At 43.6% G+C, this 21,414-nt stretch overlaps 1 protein-coding gene across 3 annotated transcripts in view; it reads left to right on the forward strand.

Annotated features, from left to right (window-relative positions):
• Positions 1-21,414, forward strand: part of MPRIP (myosin phosphatase Rho interacting protein) — a gene marked incomplete in the record, with an annotated part of 237,778 nt that overhangs the window by 133,681 nt on the left and 82,683 nt on the right. For 2 of the 3 annotated variants that reach the window (XM_073636314.1, XM_073636315.1), the window contains 2 exon segments: positions 9,412-9,607; positions 12,664-13,096. In XM_073636314.1, the coding sequence (XP_073492415.1) occupies positions 9,412-9,607; positions 12,664-13,096 (629 nt within the window). 3 annotated transcript variants of the gene reach the window in all.

The raw sequence follows: 21,414 nt of genomic DNA on the forward strand, positions 1-21,414 counted from the left end.
TACAAAACACCGAAGGGCGACGTTTAATCTACTTTGCCTGCGCAATGTCATCCACAATACTCACTCCTTTGCCTGCAACACACACGAATCCCAAAAGGAACGCTACTTTTATAACAAAGGAAAGCGGGTCAAATGCAACCTCGGAACCAACATCTACACTACACTACTAAATTAAAGCAAATGGATTGCCTCTAAAGTGCACTACAAATGCACAGTGCATCAACGTAAACCGTAAGTGCATTTTGCACCTGATATCACTGTAAATGTTTGCGTATATTCAGCAGAATGGAAGTTTCATAAGTAAATATAGGTAAGGATAGGGAAAAGTATTGGGCTGAAACCTGCTTTTTGAGTCCTGTCTGCTCGGCTGTACGTTGTGTTCTAGCGTGGGTAGATTTTTTTTTTTTTTTTTTTTTTTTTTTTTTTTTTTTTAAGTACAGGGGATTGGAATTTTTCTTTTGAAATTTAGAGTTTTTAAAGCAGTGGTCTCCAAGCTGCGTCCTTTTTCTTATATTTATCCAGCCCTTGGGGCACTATTCCTCCCACAGAATCAAGGCACTATTCCTCCCATTGACACCAACAGTGTGTTATTATTCCTCCCACTAAACCCCCAATGATGGGGCCCTATTCCTCCCACTAAACCCCCAATGATGGGGCCCTATTCCTCCCACTAAACCCCCAATGATGGGGCCCTATTCCTCCCACTAAACCCCCAATGATGGGGCCCTATTCCTCCCACTAAACCCCCAATGATGGGGCCCTATTCCTCCCACTAAACCCCCAATGATGGGGCCCTATTCCTCCCACTAAACCCCCAATGATGGGGCCCTATTCCTCCCACTAAACCCCCAATGATGGGGCCCTATTCCTCCCACTAAACCCCCAATGATGGGGCCCTATTCCTCCCACTAAACCCCCAATGATGGGGCCCTATTCCTCCCACTAAACCCCCAATGATGGGGCCCTATTCCTCCCACTAAACCCCCAATGATGGGGCCCTATTCCTCCCACTAAACCCCCAATGATGGGGCCCTATTCCTCCCACTAAACCCCCAATGATGGGGCCCTATTCCTCCCACTAAACCCCCAATGATGGGGCCCTATTCCTCCCACTAAACCCCCAATGATGGGGCCCTATTCCTCCCACTAAACCCCCAATGATGGGGCCCTATTCCTCCCACTAAACCCCCAATGATGGGGTGGTGCTATTCCTCCCACTAAACCCCCAATGATGGGGCCCTATTCCTCCCACTAAACCCCCAATGATGGGGTGGTGCTATTCCTCCCACTAAACCCCCAATGATGGGGTGGTGCTATTCCTCCCACTAAACCCCCAATGATGGGGTGGTGCTATTCCTCCCACTAAACCCCCAATGATGGGGCGGTGTTATTCCTCCCTTTTCAAATTCTTTATACAAGAAAGGAAGCAGTAAGAACATCATTACATCACATTCTAACAGGAAAAAACATAAATTGTTTCTTATAACCTTATTATTTTAGGGCAGGAATAATATTCCTCAAATTATACAAATATATATACATATGTTTACCCCTGCCCATATATATAGCCATATTCATCCTTAATCTTTACCTCCCAGGCATATTCCTATCTTTATGATCTGAACAAGAAAAGAGTGCCATTGTGGCCTCCAATTCTATTCCCCGACTTTCTTATTGGACTTCCTGTTCCTCCCTTTTATTTTGTTTTTTACCTATTACCCCGAAAATAAATAATAAAAAATTAAAAATGAAAGGGTGCTATTCCTCCCACTTGACACCAAAGATGAGGTGCTATTCCTCCCATTTACACCTACAATGGGGCACTATTCCTTTCACTAACACTAATGATGGTGGCATTATTCCTCCTCCTAACCACCGGGGTGCTGTATCATTTTTTTTTTTTAACTCCCGCTGACCACCAAGCCTGGCCATCATCTACTCCCACTGGCCATAGTCCAGCCTCCCTCAATACTGAAGGACCGTAAAACTGGCCTTCTGTTTAGAAAGTTTGGAGACCCCTGATTTAGAGGATATCACTTTCTATTTAAATTCAAATAAAAGAGGAGTAGCCAGCTTTGCAGCTTTGTGTCCAGAACCACCCGTTCATAGCCCAGATGCAGCCTGAACTTTTAGATCCACGTGTCCAAAAATTTTGCAGTAGGTTTAGGCTCAGCAGCTGTTGTCTGAGCAAAATATGGACACCATGGCTTCTGTGTCAGCATATTCACAGAGCAACGAAGAGGCAAACAGGAGCCCAAGTGGGGTTTGTGTATCACACCAAATTAACAATCCTAAAACGGCTGTGGTTGACGTTTGATAGTTATCTTTACTTTTTGAACTATATCTGTGCAGGAAAGTAGAGGTTCAAGACGCATAGTGTAGCACATGGCCATGAAGGAATGATTTGCTTGGCCCTCTGACCATGAACCAAAAAGGGTCAGTGCACCCAGACCTGATATTTTGGTGTTTTGTAGATGCTGTATTATCCCACCACGTGCCAAGTTCTTGTATTTCTCAGGAACGTTGGAAGAGATATCTGCTCTTAAATTGCCACGGCTGATTTCATTTATATTATGGAGAATGTAACTGGAGGAGATGATCTACACAAAGGGGGGTAGGAACACCTGAAACTCTCAGGCCGACAGGAGCAGAAACAGGAATTATGGTGGGTAGATCTCACTGTTGAAGTATCCAGGACATATAAGAAACCAGGAGCTGACTCAGCTCACCAGGCACCAACTATAACCAAAACATCACTTTTTTTTTTTTTTTTTAAATGAAGAATGTTCATTTGTTTTTGTATTTGTGAAGGTATTAAAACACTTTGTTTTCGGAAGGTAGCACTGTAGATGAGAGTATTCTTGCCAGGGGTGTACAGGTTCCCTTCGGGCCTTCACTATACCACGGCTGATTGGAACTCCTCTCTCTAATGCATTGCTTATGCTTTTATGCATAGTTGAGATGAGCTGCACTCGGCACATCTTGGTAAGAGCATTAACCCCTTAGTGGAGCAGATACAACATATCTTGGCTGCAAATTGAGAAACCAGGAAGGTATAAGGTATTAAACAGGGATCTGGGCCTCATCGCTTCTCCCTGATAACGTGGGTGAAATTCCATCATCTCCCACAGTAGAAAATGATGTCAGAGAGGGTCTCTGTGTCCAGCCTTAGGCTTATACTATAAATGGTAATAGACAGCCATCTCTCTGACTCACCCTATCCGACTCCTTCGAGTTGCGTGGGATCCCTCAGCTCAAGCTCCACTTTGCTTTCTGGGGAGATATGTGCCACCAAGTGCTAGTGACATTTAGATAAGGTGCCAAGGCTGGCACAGGAACAGTGATGAATTATAGAGGACAACACTGCCCCAAACTAGCTGTCTGCTTGAGAATTGAGTGTGGGCTACAAAAATATGGCTGCCTTCTGATGACCAAATTGATGCTGTGTCTTTACCAAATTATTGCAACTTTGTTTTCTGCAGCAGTTCACTGATCATCTGCATGAGAGGGGACCAAATTTGTGAACAAATTAATCCAGTATTCAGGAGCCAGCTTATCTAAGCTAGGAGGAAATAGACCTTTCCAGGGCACCGCTGTCCTTTAAAGAAATTAATCATTGATTCATGACAAACATGACACTTTCTGTAAGGAACCATTCCTGGTTGCTCCACAGCGGCACGGTAGTTATAGGACCTCCACTATCAATTTTACCTAATGTAGTTTCTTCGTTCCGTCTTTTTTTCGTTTTTTTTAAATTAATATATTCTTTTTCCTTTTAATAGTTTATCATTCTATAATGACAAATCTGGGACATAGTTTATTAAAATATGATCTCTGGTCACAAAAGTTATAGTTCAATCTGAGTTTGAGGAACAGATAAAGTTACAGGCATATAAATCGGTCAGATATCACGAGGCATTGATAGGTTCATTGGATACAATTAAAAGTTTGGTACATGTTATTTGAAAAAATGAATATATACGGTGATAGAAAATAAAACAAAATAAAAGTAAAGAAGTTGCATTCAGTATTTAAGGCATCAAAGGTAGGCATTTAAAAATGAGACGCTTCATAAGTCATAGTGGTATTGACATAATATGAAAAAATGTATGCTGAAATGATCATGTAACGTAGTATATACATCAGTGATGACTTATTACATGGGTGTAATAGGGTCTTATGGGGGATCTCGGAGATAAGACAGGTTCAGTTAAGGGTGAGATAGAGAGCGAGATGAGAGCAGGGTAAACAGAAGGATACACTCCGTCACAGAAGCGTAAGTGTGGAGTTTGTGTCGCTTGTGGTCCATGTTAGAGATTCGAAAGAGTAGCGGGATATGGACCATGCAGTCCAGGTGAGAGAAACTGGTCTTCCTTTCCTGCCTCCTGTGACAACAGTCGTTCAAGGTCTCTTATAGAATCCAGCTTGATGGCCCATTCCCCCAGTGTAGGTACATCGGTTGACTTCCAGTGACGGGGGATTACTGCCCTGGCTGCAGTCAGAAAATGCCACAAGACATCTCTTTTGACATATTTTGAAGGGTCCAGGTATCGTTGATAATAGCGTTGAATAGAGGTCGCTATCGGGGTACAATGCAGACTGAAAATAAGTTGCCCAAATTTCCAATTGAGGGGAATTCCCACCAGATATGGATCATATTACCCTTAGAGGCATGGCAATGCCAGCATGTATCCGGTGATGACGGATTGAAACGATGAAGAACTGATGGGCAGCTATACTATTATAAATTTAAATCCTTTCTCTTGGTGTTTAGTGGCTATAGAGGTTTTGTGGGTCAAGATAAAGCATTTTTGCCAGTCAGAGAGAGAGAGAGAGTGTGTGTGTGTGTTGAAGCTCTGCTTCCCAGACCCCCGTGTAGGGTGGGAGATCTGGAGAAGACCCATTCAAAAGCATAGAGTAGAATTGGGATACAACATGGGGGGGGGTCCTCCTGTAAGAGCATAACTTCAAAATCCATCGGTTTAGCAAGAATTTCTGATGCTGAAGGGGAAGAGAAAATATAGGACGTTACTTGTTGCTTCTGTAACCACTAAGATTGGTTAGGTGAAGGTATCGAAAAAGGACTGTTTATTGTCCAAAGATGAATCCACTTGGGGAACTTGTACAAGGATCCTGTTTTGATGGTCACAAAAGATTTAAAGCAAACTATTGGCTTGCATAAAGAGACATAAGAACCTATAAAGAGGCTCCGCCTTCTGCATCCCAGTGATTCAGATGCTGAGGTGCTTGATATGCAATGACAGCACCTGATACCAGCAGCGAAGGGCAGTTGTGACCTCTGAGCTGGCCGGACATCCTTTCACACAGAGTGCTCCAGCTGGAGGGGCTCCTGGGTTTCTATGGAATATATGAGGGCTATGCCTACTTGTAGTTTCTTCTGACACTTGGATGACTTTATCCAAGTGACAGGTGTTCATGGAGGAGCCAGGCAACATGTGCATCCACTGTCCACAGCAGAACTGGATCACAGAAGGCCGCAGCTGTAGTTTTCTTGGATTGTATTAAAGCTCCTCGGATGTCTCCAGCACTGTATTGCATATACTGGAATGAAGCGGTATCTGTGCATTCTCTGAGAGCACTAAGCCAAAAGCAATCACTGCTGCTACTGCCTGCAGGCCTCCCTCTCGTCACATCATCCAGTGGCCGCGTTTCTCTGATCGGTTCATGTTTTTGCTGTTATCTGCTTTCATGCAGATTGCAGTCCACACACATACATCACCCATTGGTAATGTTTTGCCATTGATTAGGTCCGGACTAATAAACCGCAGCCCGACCACAACCTCCGCCTGACCTTTCCACAGCAAAAATCATGAACATGACATGCAGTCGGAAATGCCTGACTGAGCACAGATCTGAGCAATGCAGTGTTCACTCCGTGGAACGGGCACCTTTTGTTTGTGAAGGACAAAAAGTAGGACACATTTCACATGGGCTTATTTAGGAGCTCTGTGCGAGACTATGATGGGTAAAATGATGTAACCTCCTAGTAGTCAGTTCTGGGTCACTGTAGTGTGAAACCTGGAGACGATTTCTGTAGCTGGGTATAACATCTAACCAGAAATCTTCTTTTCTTTTTAGACTACAGTAACTGAAATATGGTTAATGCACTCTCCACTTTTTATTATTTTTAGGTTTTTATTTCTTGTGTTTTAATTTGATGTATTCCATAATAAATAATGTCTGAACTCTCTTGCCTTGTCACTTTTTTTTGAAGAGCTGTCACTAATGCCGCGTACACACGAGCGGACTTTACGGCAGACTTTGCTCGGCGGACTTTTCGACAGACTTTACGACGGACTTTCTGAATGAACGGACTTGCCTACACACAATCCACCAAAGTCCGTCGAATTCGTATGTGATGACGTACGACCGGACTAAAACAAGGAAGTTCATAGCCAGTAGCCAATAGCTGCCCTAGCGTGGCTTCCTGTCCGTCGAACTAGCATACAGACGAGCGGACTTTTCGACCGGACTCGATTTTGACGGATTGATTTAAAACATGTTTCAAATCTAAGTCCGTCCAACTTTTGAGAAAACAAAGTCTGCTGGAGCCCACACACGATCAAATTGTCTGACGAAATCCAGTCCGCCGGGCAAAGTCTGCCGTAAAGTCCGCTCGTGTGTACGCGGCATTACTTGTATACTCAAGTGGACTTTGAAGCCTGTCAACTTCTCTGTCCAAGAGCTTACTGTTATGTTTCCACCTTCTCAGTGCATTCTGGCCTATAGTCAGTAATAGTAAAGACGGCCATGGACGGTTCGAATCTCAGCCGGTTCATCAGGGACCGGATGAGATTCGAACCATGTATGGGCAGGCTGATTGTACCCAAGTTGATCTATCAATTTCGGTACAACAAGCCTGTCGGATTTTTCATGCGATTATTGCCAGCAGCTAGCAATGATCACTCTGTGTTCTCCTGGCCGGGACTGCTCCCCTGCCGGGAAAACACAGTAGCTCTGTTGAAGGGATTTCTGCAGTCAGTGTTGATGGGGGAATCGAGCGATTTTCATTCCTGCAACCCGTGGCTTCAGAAAAAAAAAAAAACACTTGGGGCACTTTCAACCCGACCTGCGGCAAAAACGCATATACGATTTTACTGCGTTTGTGGTGTGGTTTTTAAAGGATGCGTAACTAAATACTGCACCAAAAACGCATCGCGGGCATGGTTTTTACAGCATTTTTACATCGTTTTCCATTGATTTCAATGAGACGGTGCAATTTTGGTGCATTTTCTTTTTAGCTCTCCAAAGATGCTGCAAGTTGAATTTTTTTTTTTTTTCAGTGCAATGGAAGCACACCGCCCCAGTGTGAAAACATTCATCGATTTTAAAGGCAAGCATTTTTCAGGTGCTTTTTTTTTTTTTTTTTTTTTTTTTTTTTTTTATGCAAAAAAGCTTGAAAAACTCCTGAAAGGGCCCTAAATCTTTGGCCAACTTAGTTACATGCTGGCTACAAGGCATTAGAGGCATGGCACTCAGATTAATTGCCAGGGGCGTTGCCACTTCAGAACCACCATGTGAGGATCTTGTCATGAAGTCCTCCTCATAGAGCAGTGGTCTCCAGACTGTGGCCTGAGGGCCAGATGTGGCTTTATGTTGGCCTTTGTGTCCCTTGGGGCACTATTCTTCCCCCTGATACACTTATTCTGCCAGCTGACAACAATGGGACACCATTTCTCCCATTGAGACCAACAATACCATATGTCAGGGGTCTTAAACTGGTGGCCCTCCAGCTGTTGCGGAACTACAAGTCCCATATCATGCCTCTTCCTGAGGGAGTCATGCTTATAACTGTCAGCCTTGCAATGCCTCATGGGACTTGTAGTTTCGCAACAGCTGGAGGGCCGCCAGTATGAGACCCCTGCCATATGTTGTCATGTTTACTCCCACTGATGCCAGGAAAAATTTCCACTCTTGCCGGCCACAGTCCGGTCCCCCTAAAGGCTGAAGGACAATAAACTGCCCCTTTTGTTAAAGTTTGGAGACCCCTGTTCTAGATAGACTTAAAGGGTTACTAAACTCTCTTTTTTTTTTTTTTGTTTTTTATAGCAATAGCAAACATGTCATACTTACCTTTACTGTGCAGTTCGATTTGCACAGAGTGGCCCCGATCCTCCTCTTCTGGGGTCCCTCAACGGCGCAAGCAGCTCCTTCCCACATCAAGTGCCCCGTCGGAGAAGCGCTCTCCTATGGGACACCCGTGCGGGCGAGCTCCCGAGTCCTGCTTCTGCGTCTATTGACACAGACAGCAGGACTTGACCCCGCCCCACCAGCGCCCTCGTCATTGGATTTGATTGACAGCAGCAGAAGCCAATGGCTACGCTGCTATCAATCTATCCATTAAGGACACGAGACACCATCTAGAGCTAGTGTGCTCGTCCCAGGGAGAAGAAAGCCGGGTTCAGGTAAGTAAAACGGGGGACACTGGGGGGCTGTAGCACTACACAAGGTTTTCACCTTATTGCATAGAATGCATTAAGGTGAAAAACCGCGAGAGTTTACAACCCCTTTAAAGTGGAACTAAACTCAAAAAGTAAAAGTTTGCCATGTTATATGAAAATTATAGAAATGGTATCCTGATGTTGCCTTATTTATTTTTGTCTGATTTGTATCCCACCAATGTTACTAGCCCTGCTATATGGTTGATAATAGCTTTCCATTTATTGGACTTTGTTGTTTTATATTTGCCTTTTGGTTTTTTTACCTCCTAATTTGGCAATTTAGTATGTTGCCAAATACATCTGTTCTATTTGCTGTTCATGTATAATGTGAAAACTGCCAATAAAACTCTGTAAAAGAAAATGATAGAAATGGTAAGTTTATAAGCAGTAGCCAAAAAATTACTTTTTTGTCTTGCATTCCTTCTGCAAAATAGCAGTGCAATTCCTGGTATGTGAGGGTTCATAGGCGCTCCTGTGCCTACAGCCTCATATCTGTGTATCTGCAGTGTTAGATTCAAGGCACTGCTGCCTCAGGCTGCTAGATGAGTCCTGGAGTGATATTTGGTGATGTAATTACTGCTCACTGTTCTTGCTGGAGACTCTGATAAAAGGAAGCAAAACCCTGTCTCAGCCAAGGTGACTGTTCCCACACAGAGACAAAAATGCTTGGTAAGTCTGTAATGGGGAAAGCTGCACTGGGCCACAGGCAATGTCTATGACCCATTTTTCTGCTGGCCTTTTTTTTTTTATTGGGCCACAGCTACCAGAATTCAGTTCCTCTTTATTAAGGCATCCATTTACTCAAATACAAAGCCAACTGGGTTATGTGTTTTCCAAAATGAAAGTTTTTTTTTTTTGTTTTTTTTTTTTGTTTTTTTTTTTTATTTACAATGTACAGTACATAAAGTTTACATAGCATAATGACATGTTCACATACCTCGTTTTTCAGGAACCTGGACCGGCAAAAATGGCAGCAACCAGTACCGGGATCCCTAGTGCTGAGAAGGTTCCAGCCACCAAATCCACCCTGTGGCAGGAGGAGGCAAAGGGCAAAGATGGGCAGGACAGTAGCAGCAGCAGCCCCCTGCAGAGCCCCGTTCAGATGCCCTCTTCCCCGAGCGAGCCAATTCCGGACAACAAAGCAGGTGAGCGAAACTAGAGGCGATGAGACATGTTACTGTCAAGCCTTTCATACCTATACCTTACTGGTTCTAGTATGTGGTGGAGAATTGGAACCTGTTCAAAATTTAAATTTAATGCTTGACAATTGATAAATGGTGGTCTTAATACTATGAAAACACTTGTCTTTATTCTGTGTCAAGGCACAGCAAAGGTGAAGTGTCCTCCTTAGATACACCGTGATCGCCAACCAAAAATAAATTAATAGAAATTTAATCGTCGCTGCCTTGGCAGCACTCCATGTTTATGGGATCTGAGTTTGGCATTTGCTCTGAAGCCTAAACAGACACTCAGCTTCATGTTCAGCTCCATTCTGATTCTTATAAACCCAAAGGTCTGCATGAGACATAAAGACTTCTGAGCACGCTTGAGATAATGCTGGTCTACTTCTAATGTAGAGTTCAGTATCTAAAGTTATGTGTAAGCTGAGATGAAACCAGTTAGGGTTTTATCAGCTGGTGAGAAGTGAAGGTGCTGGGAGATTGAGTTTACCAAATTTCTGAAGCTGACCGTAAAAGTGAGAAATACCACATAGACATAGTATAATCTTATGAAGAAACAATGACTATTTTTATCTAATGTTCTCCTTTATAGGTGTACCTGTCAGTTATGACTCTTTCAATTATATTGAACTGCGCTGACAAGCTGCCGGAGAGAAAGACATGGGGGAGGCAAAATTGGAAGCATAATGTTGTCTGAGACTTTGAAATTGGGTTTTGTTTTTTGTTCTTCAGTTTTCTCTGTAGTTCTCTTTTCTCAGCAGTTTTTAGAACAGTGCAAGTCACACCTAGTCTTTAAGAGGAACACTGGACTGGCCAAAAAATTAAATGCGTCTTACCCACTAGTTGCAGAAAGTAATGCTCATCTTTCCAGGAGATGGTGTAACAAGGGAATATTACTTACCGTACTTCTCTGTCCTACAGTCTTTCTCCCTACCATTTATGGTTGAGATGTCTGGTCCCAAAAAATAGCTCTTCTTGTAGGTCATGTTCCATCACCACCCTTCTTGCTGATATCGTCTGTAAAGCAGGACCAGTGGCCACTGCTGGTCCTGCATTGTACATGATGGTGTCGAGAACCCATCTGTGTTCCAACACTGGAGATTGGAAGATAGGAGTGTGTCACGATCTGGGGTCAGGCTCAGAGGCCAGTTGCTATAGCAGTAGCGAGGCACCCACCGATCAGCTGGATAAGTACAGAAACAGGTCACTCTAGTGGATGACACAAGCTCTCCTAAATACTAATCAGAAAAAGGAATCCCCCTTCGTTGGGACTTTGTAGGCAGCAAACACACGTTACATGGTGTGCATGACAAAAAAAGAAAGTGGTTACTCTCCGGTATGTAATGATCTCCGCGTTTCTGGTTCAAGCACCCTCGTCAGGGGTATTTAATAAGAGTATATGTAGTCATAATTTTGCCTTGCATGTGAAAAGTTCCACCATATAAATTGAAAAAATGGATGTAGCACTGCCAGCGGGGATGCCAATGGACGCCAGCCCTCGGCACTAATATTGCACGATAATGTTATAAGAACAGGGATTTACCTAATTCAATTTGCCTGGTGATCGCAGGGAGTCAGGTATGGCTTATTGCCAAACAAGGTCTGGAGATTTGAAAGCGCTATCCAAAGCCTTAAATGTGGCTCCAGTTACGTATGTAGCAACAACACTTCCTAAATCCTTTGAATATTAAACCTCCATATGAACAGAAAAAGGTCCATACTCGTTTGCGTCTCCCACTCTGCAGTACTCGATACTAACCAGTGTTCACCAGAGCTCCTGATGGTGGAGATGGGTTTTGCTGTATGTTAATACCAGGTTGCAGTCCTTAGGATTGCCCTACCAGGAGATAAGGAAGCTAGGGTCCAGTAGCAGATATAGCGGTAGGGATAAGCAAAAGCGTAGTGAGTAAACAAGCCAAAATTCTGTAACGCGTGGTTGCAGGTTGTGATCAAACCGTCGAGGACCAATCGAAGGGTTAGTAACAAGTGGTAGTGAAGATACAGATGGCAGCAGAAGTGACAAAAGAGAGAGATTGGCTGAAGAGAACACAATAATCTGGCAAACAGGAAGTGTAAAGGCATGGCTTAAATAGGAAGTTCATGGGAGGAGCAAGGAGTTCAAAGTTCAACAGAAACAAGGCAGAATTGCCCAATGGATCACACTGGGTGCTGTTCAGAATCTCAGGTATCTCAGCAAGTAGACAATGCCAGACACCGCAAATGTCCCAGGTTCAGATCCAGGCCTTGACAGAGTGCCTGCTGGTGCCTGACCCTGGAGTAAGGCAAGAATTTCTCTCTATTAGGTTTTCCCCTAGACAAAACAAGCATTCTATTTTGTTGCTAGAGGTGGCTGAGGGCATTTTTACAATTTTTGGCTAGCCTTTAGGGTACACTTGTCCACTACAATTCAGCTCCTAAAGCTGGGAACTATCAGCATGCAAATAAGGACTTTAGCACTTAAGTCACTGTCAAGTAAGTGGCACTGAATTATCCTATGTACCGAGGACTGATGTTTTAGCTAAACTTGTCACCAGGTTTTCTCATTAACCTACATCTAGGAGCTATCGACATTCAAAAACTACTTTATCCATAAGTCAGTGAGTCAAGTAAGTCCCACTTAATTCTTCCACATGCAGGTTTGTGGTAAACTTGTCACAAATTTTACAGGTGTAGTTCAATCCTTAAGCTAGGAGCTATCAGCATGAAAAGGAAAGAACTCTGCCTCCCCCTTTCCTGCAAGGTATGCACCTTTTAGTGAGGTGCGCAAATTGCATCGATGAGGCATGGTGGAGTTCAATTTTTGCTTGGAATCATTTTACATTTCCTTTGAGTGTATTGCGTCCAAGTGACAGGTGCTCTTTTTTGCACATTGCATTAGCTCACTTTACTGAAGAAATTATGTCATGGCTGTTTTTGTATTTTTAGCTGCAGTTTAGCAAAAGTATAATGCATTAGTTTGCACCTCTACACCTCATTAGTCATTACCCTCTTATACGCTGCATCTTGGACTCTCTCCCTAGATGGAGCAATGGTGAACGGAGACCGTGTTGATGGCGGACGTAAAACACGTGTGGAAAGCGGCTACTTCTCCTTAGAGAAGACGAAAGATTTGAAAACGGAAGATCAGCCTTCACAAACCCCACCTTCGCCCTCAACGCCAGACGCCCCCAGCAGGTATAGTGTCTACGATGCCTTCGACCAGGAACAAGACCCTTTTTCTCCCCCAGATAACAGGCACTGCCAACCAGAGGAACTAGATCTGGAGCCGAGAACGCCATCTGGACCCTTATACATGGCCAACAAAGAGTATGCCCTGCTGGCTGATGTCCCTCGAGCACGCCGGATCTCACAGAGAGAGCTCTTCCAGGTAGAAAAGAAACGGTTGGAGCAGCGTTCGCGGGGACGAAGCCCAGGGAGGGAGGAAGTGGCACGTCTTTTTGGCCAACAGCGGAGGTTAGTTCTCTCAGAATTTTTATATATTTGCTTTTAACATAAACATCAGTTCCTGGGGATGAAATAATATGGGAGGACGAGACTGATAAAAACTGGCTTGGTCGAGACTGATAAAAATTGGCTTGGTCCTGTTGTGTTTTTTTTTTTTTGTTTTGTTTTTTTTTGTTTTTTGTTTTTTTCTTCAAAAACAGTGATACTGTGTTTGCTTGGGATTTTTTAGTACAGATTTTTGTTTTTTATAGTAATTTTTTTTTTTGTTTTTTATGCATAAGCACAACTAACCTTTTAATGGCCATTATACGTATTTGAAATGGTTGTAGACTCCTCCCGTTTAAAGTGCACTTTGTGGCATGCTTGTAACTGTCTTCATAGACCGGTCTTAGCAAATTTCAGAAGCCAGGTAGCCAGTGTGTGACTATAAAACTTGCTTTTTTAATCTTTGAGCTCCTTCCATTGTCGTTTTGGAGAGCTTGCGTCAGAGCTGCCTTATAAGTGCCTGCGGGATTGCACTCTTGGATTGACTGGCTCCTGAACTTTGCATTTATATGTCCACCCTTCAGTGTGATTTGTTTGTCGATATAAAACAGAGAAAAACACGTGTCTATTGGCCATATTGGAAAAAGCATTTGGTTTTCCTTATTAATGGAGACCCCTACTCAAATATAATTTAAAGCTCTCTTACATATAAACAGTGAAGTTACTGTCCTCAGGTGAGATTAAACAAATCCTCCAACATAAGTTGTACCTGTTTATCTGCAGTCCTCTCTGCTCTACATCTGTTCAAATTGCTTAATTTTAAAACTTGTCTGAGCTGCCAGAAAAATGGGGATGGGGAGCTGAAGTTACACTCGGCAGAGCTCAGTGAGGAGAGTTCTTACAGCTGATTGGAGGAAAGAGACACACCCCCCTCCACACAGGAACAGAGCTGAGGCTGTCAATCTGCTGGAGGTCCCTTCCATGTCACCGTTTTTCTCTTGGTGTCAGTAAAACTTCTCAGAAGTGATTCATGCTAATAGCAGAGGAAGGAAGCAGCAGACAGAACTGACACTTGGTGTTCTGGACTGAAACAAGTACACACTATAGAGGGATATGCTTTGTTCATATTTTATGTCTGAGGTTTACAACCACTTTAATTGTGCTGGTCACATGACTAAAATCCCTGAGTAATTGGCTCATTAAAGAAATTGGTATCCAGACAAACACACTTTAAGTTGCGCCTTTCTACCAGTAGGCGGTTGGAAGGGAAGACTTCACATAACCCACATTTTCACATGGCTGCGGCCATGTTTTGAAAGATGCATTGAACGATTTATCATTCCAGCATGAGTGATAATTCAGCTTTAAGTTAACATATGAGTACTGGTCTTTGTTAATTAGGGGAAAAAAAGTGATGTATAGAGGACGTTGCCTTTAAAATATCTTAATTTTTTTGGTTTTATGCAAAATTGGTAAGAAATGTTGTCAAATATTGTATATGAAAAATACAAGGTGCCCCTTTTTGTAGTTGACTTATTTGTTAGGTTGCAGTGTCAAATGTTATCTTGTATTATTTTGTTCTATAACCTTGTCTATTCTAAGCTCCCTCATCCTTGCTAGCAAAGGCACCATCTCTACTCCCCGCCTGCCTGCGAGGACTTAATTCAGCAGAGAGGTTCGGCAGTAATCTAAGTTTTATAACATGGATGGTGCGGCTTTGCTTAAAGGCTTGAAGGATGATTAGAAAATGTAATAATTTGAGATGGTTTCTCAAACTGGATATATACTAGTATATGTGCCCAGAGCTATGTAAGTTTCCTAGGCCTGCACCCGACTTGCTGACAAGAGATTAAGAAGATGCCGCTTCAGATTTTGGAGTTTCACCTAACTGCATGGAATAACCGTCACCTCTGCCACAAGCTCACATTTGTCTACTAACACACTAACCCTCACTGCCTATGTCGTTTACTCACTGTAGTCTACTTTTGGTGTATCTGTCTGCTACACTCAGTAATGACGTGGGTTGAACCAATGTTCCGTCTACCAGTTTACCAAAAAGTAGTGACATTCCTGCAGCAGAAGCCATCTTGAAGATATGGCTAACGGCCTCATTATGCCTTTAGGGGTGTTTAGTTCCCAATAAGTTGATGGTATGCAGGAATATAAGACTGGATCTTTATTGTGTCTAGGAGACAGGTACTCTTCGGTACACAAGACCTTCACTACTAACCAAACAATAACGGTTACACTGTGTATATTGTACCAGCTAGTGCATCTCTATGGACTAACTTTATAACCTGTGGATTGCCCTCCTTTTGGGAGCTACCTGTGCAGATTTTTTCATTTTCACAACTGTAGAAGGGGAAGTTAATAGAAAGTTGTCTAGGAAAACATGTAAGCAAATTAGTGGAATAGGTAAAAGCTGTAGCAGCTGGCTGCATAGGCTGTCGACCTATTCCTTTTGTGTCATCATCTCCAGCGCCCTTCCCATTTCCGCATAGTGGATGATAGGCAGTTCTACCCACCAACCCTGCGATGCCTGGGTTCTGTGGGACCAATGGGCAGGCCTGGTTGGGTATTGTCAGGCGGGGGATAGGGGTTGTGACTGTTCTGATGCAGATGGCAGCGTTAGGAACGTCTTTAGTTTGCATAGACAGTTCAAGAGAGCTGAAATTACACAATGAGGGGACTTAAATATACAATCTTATGGCATAACTGCCAGACAACCAGCATTTTCAGAAGGAAAGGCTTCCTTTTAAGCTTTAGACCTGTGGGTAGAAACCAATACAAGCTCAATATAAAGACAGATACGGTTATGGATGTAGGCACTGACCAGGTGATTGTTGGAGGAACTTGGCCTTACTTTAGTGTACAGCATGGCTGCTGAGATAAGTTTCTGTATACAGCTGCTTTTGATTTATGAATTTCCCCACAGACCATTGCATCACCCTTCCAAACAAAAGCAGTAGTTTTATTCAGAGAACCTAAATACCTCAGGACTATAAAGCAGGCATGCTGACTGTGCATCACCATGCACTACTTTTTAAAACTGATTCTCAAATCTTAATTATGTTTACAGTCTTATTGGAAATAATGTACAAAAAATAATGGACGAAAATGTTCCTAAAGAAAATGCTGTTCCAGGTTCCCTCTAGTATGGACCAAAAGCCTAGGCAAGGGTTTCTCAACCAGGGTTCCTCCAGAGGTTGCTCAGGGTTCCTTGAGCAATTTCTGCTTCTAATAAGTTCCCACTGACACCATTTATCTTTTTAGCTATCTTTAAGGAGGTAATTCTTCCCAATGTCCACAAGTGTAAGGAAGTGTAAGGGTTCCTCTGTGTTGAAAGGCTGGGAAAGGCTGGCCTAGGCCTCTAGTAATATATTTGCTGAAAGTAGGAATTAGCCATTCAAATCCCTGGTTCTCCGTTTCAGTCACATAACCAGATACCTAGGTTTTTTGTGAAATGACTAGCACAGGAGAGACTCAAAGCAGCATATTCTCATAGGAATGGAATAGGATTTCATCCTTTCTATTGCTTGGTATTTGTCTTTCCAATAAGACTGTAAGTGTGGAATTAAATGATTATTTGAGCACAGATCCGCTTTAACCCCAAACTAACTCATCCTCCATGTTATACCTCATCTGCGCTGAGAATAACAACTAGACTGCAAATTTCTACTTGGAGAAGACAAAGTTTTCCTTCAAAGCTGGACAAAATTCAGGGGTGTGTCAGACCATTTGCCTCAGATCAAAAGATGGAGGGGGACTGAACACTTCAGAGGTTTCAGGAGGGCTCCTGAAATAATTTGTCCACCTTTGGTGTCCATGGTGTTATTCCTATCACCTTCATGCAGTATCAGTAATGCACACAGGTAGGCCTGTTTGGATATGAAATCTCCTTTAAAGAGAATGGAGCTAAAGCTGGCCATACATTGGAGTGGGATGGTCCTGCCAGCACCCTCCCAACCATCACCCTTTGATCTGAAAAGGAGCCAGGTGGAAAATTGTTGGCCAAGCAGTCGCTGCATCTAATCAGATGTAGTCACTGTTCAGGTATTCTGACAGCTGCAGGTGCTGGCTGTCAGAATACTATAGTTAGCAAGGAAGATTCCCCCATCCACGTTGTTGAGCATGGATGAGGAAATCAATAGATTTTTTTTTTTTTTTTTTTTAATCTCATTACATAGCCAACTTTGCCCGTTCACTTCCTTGCACTGTACAAAGGGATAAATAGTGGAGGGAAGGAAAAACCTCATTCAAAATCCAGATCGTCCCTTTTCTCCTGTGCGTGTTAGAAAAACAGCTGGTTACTATAGGTGGCCCAGACACTTAATTTCTACCAGTGGTAGACATGTAATACGTTATTCCTTCTATCCCTGAACAAGCATTATTTTAGAACTGTTTAGGCCCAGAAAGAGCATTTTGTACTGAAAAGCCGGCAGGTGTCCTTGTAATTGCCAATACTGCTATGCCCAATCTGACACCGCATACATTTGACATGAGCTGGGACACGGTGTCCTTCGGTAGTATTTGATGTATTTAGGAACAGGGGGGTGGTATTGTTGTGGCTGTCTCTCTACGTCTTGGTTCTGTCTGATTCCCAGGTTTTGTGCATCGTCTCTGGTGCGGGGTGTTTGTGGCATTTGTTTTGTGCAACTGCTCTGTGTGCTATGTGCTTTTTTTATCTGCTTTATACTTTACACTGCAGAAACCTCTTTGGTTTTCAGTCTTTTCAATGCCAGACATAAAGTGGGAATTAAAACAAAAGATCTGGTGGGAGGGAGGAGGCTGGATCTGATGGAGCTTTACCACTGAACTATTTATAATTTATGCAGGTAGCAATGGCAAATTAGTTTCCAGAACATTTAAGTATGTTCTACATTTTTATATCACTTCATAAAGTTGCAAGTCTATGGGGGCCATCGGATAATTTGGCAGTGCCGATCCCCTTACCTGTCCTGTGGTCTGTTAGGAGTAAGATATTATGGCTGCTGCAGCAGATTTGTCTACATAGAAAGTCCAGCCAAACCGTTAAATACACAATTGAAGTACATATATACAATCCATCCAAAATACTGAGGGGTTGATTTATTAAGGGCAATTGGACTGCACTCTGAAAGTGCAGTTGCTCCAGAGCTTAGTAAATGAGGTAAAGATTCACTTTGCAAAGAATACCCAATCACGTGCAGGGAAAATAAAAAAAAAACAAAATTTTTGCTTGCACGATTGGATGATGGAAGTCAGCAGAGCTTCTGTTCATTTACTAAGCTCTGGAGCAACAGCTCTTGCCGAGTGCAACTGCACTTTGCAAAGTGCACAGTCTATTTGCCTTTAGTAAATTTACCGCTGTATGTCTGTTCAGCTGCAATTCTGATATATATAGTCCTGCCCAACGACACCACTTATTGCAACTTCCTCAGTCAGGCCAACTCCCTGGACTATGAAAAAGCCTTACCCTGCTGCTGAGGTCCTCTGTGTGCTCCAGTCCTCCCCCTCCAGCCCCTGGTGCCTAAAACATGTCAGATTGACAGCACTGTGCACAGTGTTGTAGAACCCAATTGAGCAGAATCTCTCACTTTGATTTCCACTGGTGTGGGAAGGTTAAAGAAATAGATTTCGGACATTTAGGCTCGGTTCACATTGTTATGCTGGGGTAACTGGTGAAAACGCATGTTTTTGTGTGTTGGTGTGCTGCAAAGCCATTCATACTTTATGGTACCCCAATGAACCATGGTAACGGTGCTGCAGCGCACAGTAACACACTTCCATGCATTATGATCCACTATGGCATGGGTGCTTGTGGCCCTCCAGCTGTTGCGCAACTACAAGTCCTATGAGGCATTGCAAGGCTGACAGTTACAAGAATGACTCCCAAAGGCAGAGGCATGATGGCACTTGTAGTTCTGCAACAGGTGGAGGGCCACAGGTTGAGCACCCTTGCACTGTGGGGGTTGATTTACTAAAACAGGAGTGCGCAAAATCTGGTGCAGCTGTGCATGGTAGCCAATCAGCTTGTAACTTCCGCTTGGCAATAAAACCTGGAAGCTGATTGGTTTCTGTGCAGAGCTGCACCAGATCTTGCACACTCCAGATTTAGTAACTCAACCCAAATGTTACAAAAATTGTGCAGGTGTGTTTTTGGTGTGGTAGGAAGCCTATTCAAATGATTGGGCTGCCTTACAGATAGGAACATTGGTGCACATTTTGTAACTGCAGCGCAACAGTGTGAACCCTGTCTTATAATAGCCGTATATTTAAAAAAAAAGTTAATGCTTTGAAGCTACTGCTGAGCTCCCATAATGACCTCCCAGATGCTGGCAGGCATTCTGACACGGGTTACCTGGCACTGAAAAGTACGAAACCTCCTCTGACCTTTTTTGACGTGTACCTGTCATCTAAACACAGCAGGTCAGGTTATATAATGGCCACCTCTGCTGTGTTTATCAGCGACAGGTACACTCGCCGCCCCTCTTCTCTCACATCTCTCAGCAAGACAGGTGCGCTGCTGCTGCTGCTTTGCCCCGTATTGACAGCATCCAGCATTTAGACTAATGACAATCTCCACCAATGACTCTAAGTAGATGTATTGGATCAATACCTATATTGATTAATGCCTGTGATGACAATATTGATTGTTAATTTGCACTGAGATTTATTTTGTTCTGATTTTGTATTGTGTGGCCTGTATTGATGTAGTACTGTGCACTCATTCTTCAGCCTTGTTCTGTTTCCAGGTCTTGTTGCTCTCCATCTCCTCCTCCCGCTGTGCGAGGTGGCCGTCTTTTCTGAGCCCGCTTCGCTGCCATCTCGTCTTACGTGTCCCAGTGTTTGAGACAAGAGATGTGAACCTTTCTTCTGTCTCCTAGGAGAAACAAACCCCCATCTTGTTTTTTTTCTCTGCCTCTCTCCGAATATCCGCTCTCTCTTCCGCTCATTCTGCTCTGTTAACTGGCACAAAGACTGCTGGGAAATAAACACTGCAGCAATGTCACGTTGTACGCTCTACCAATCAATGGCTTTCATCAATCTTGAGACAGGCTAACAAAAGTTGTTCTCACTGGTCGATAGGGGATATCATTGAACACTTGTTTTGTTATTTATTAAAACCGGCTACAATATTCCTTTGTATAAATATGGTATTCGTAATACTTATGATTGTGGTTGAATACAGAATGAAAAGGCAAATATGGACCAGCAGGTAACTTCAACTGGATTTTACAAATGTGAAATGACATGTATAGAAAAGTTTGTAAAATGTTTTTTTATTTATTTATTTATTTTTTTAAAGCCCAACTCCAGCCATTTTTTTGTTTTACTTTTGTACAAAAGGGGTAGTGAGAACCTCTTAGGGCTGAGGGGGTAGTCAGATTGTTTTTGTGTTGAGGTTGGGTGGGAATGCATGGCGACATGCCCTTTCCATTACATGCATGCCCTGCCTTTCATTTTGCCATTCACAATCGGTGCAAGGAGAATGGCAAAAGCAGAGAACACAAAACGGGACATGCCTGCACACTCCACCAATCAGGCTTGATGTGGGCCTGAAGCTGCACATTGACACTGAGGCTTGGTTTACACCTACAGGTGCGGCCGCATTTCCATGCCTTGCATGTAGGGAAGCCCTTCCATGCGAATGGGCTGCCCTATGCACAAGAAACGCGGTAAAGAAGTCCTAAGGGTCGGTTCACACCATGGGTTGCACAGCAATGCGCTGTGTGTTCCTGTGTAATGCACATGCGATCTGGGTGCAGTGTAGTTTCAGCCCATTTATTTGAATGGGCTGAAATTGCCCTGGACTGCACCAAAAGTAGTGCATGCGCTACTTTAACCTCCTTGGCGCTGACGGCATGCATATATATGCGACCTTTCGGCAGATGGGCATTGGCGCCGAGCAGCTGCATATCTGCTTACCACATTGCAAACACAGCTGTGCCGAGGGAGTGCGCCCTGCGCACTCCCGACACAGTTACCGGCGGTTACTGGAAAGTTCCTGATCACAAGCATCTATTGGCGGCGACGACATGCAAATATGCAGCCTCTCAGCAGGTGGGCCTTGGCGCCCAGCGGCTGCATGTTTGCATACCACATTGCAAACACAGCTGTGCCGAGAGCGTGCATGCTCCCGACACAGTTACCGGTGGCTAACAGAAAACTTCCAATCGCTGCTTGCAATCGAGAGCTTTCTGATCATGTGACCACCGTGACTGCTAATCATGGCGGTCACGTGATCAATAAACCCCGGCATCTTGAACCCCTTAAAGGGCCGGGAGGCGCCGCACTGAGGGGTTAAACGCACAGCAACCAGATCGCATGTTAATACTGTGATCCGGTGCAGATAGGCGCAC

Source organism: Aquarana catesbeiana, linkage group LG06, assembly GCF_042186555.1.
Source record: "Aquarana catesbeiana isolate 2022-GZ linkage group LG06, ASM4218655v1, whole genome shotgun sequence".
In the NCBI taxonomy this organism is placed as follows: Eukaryota; Metazoa; Chordata; class Amphibia; order Anura; family Ranidae; genus Aquarana; species Aquarana catesbeiana.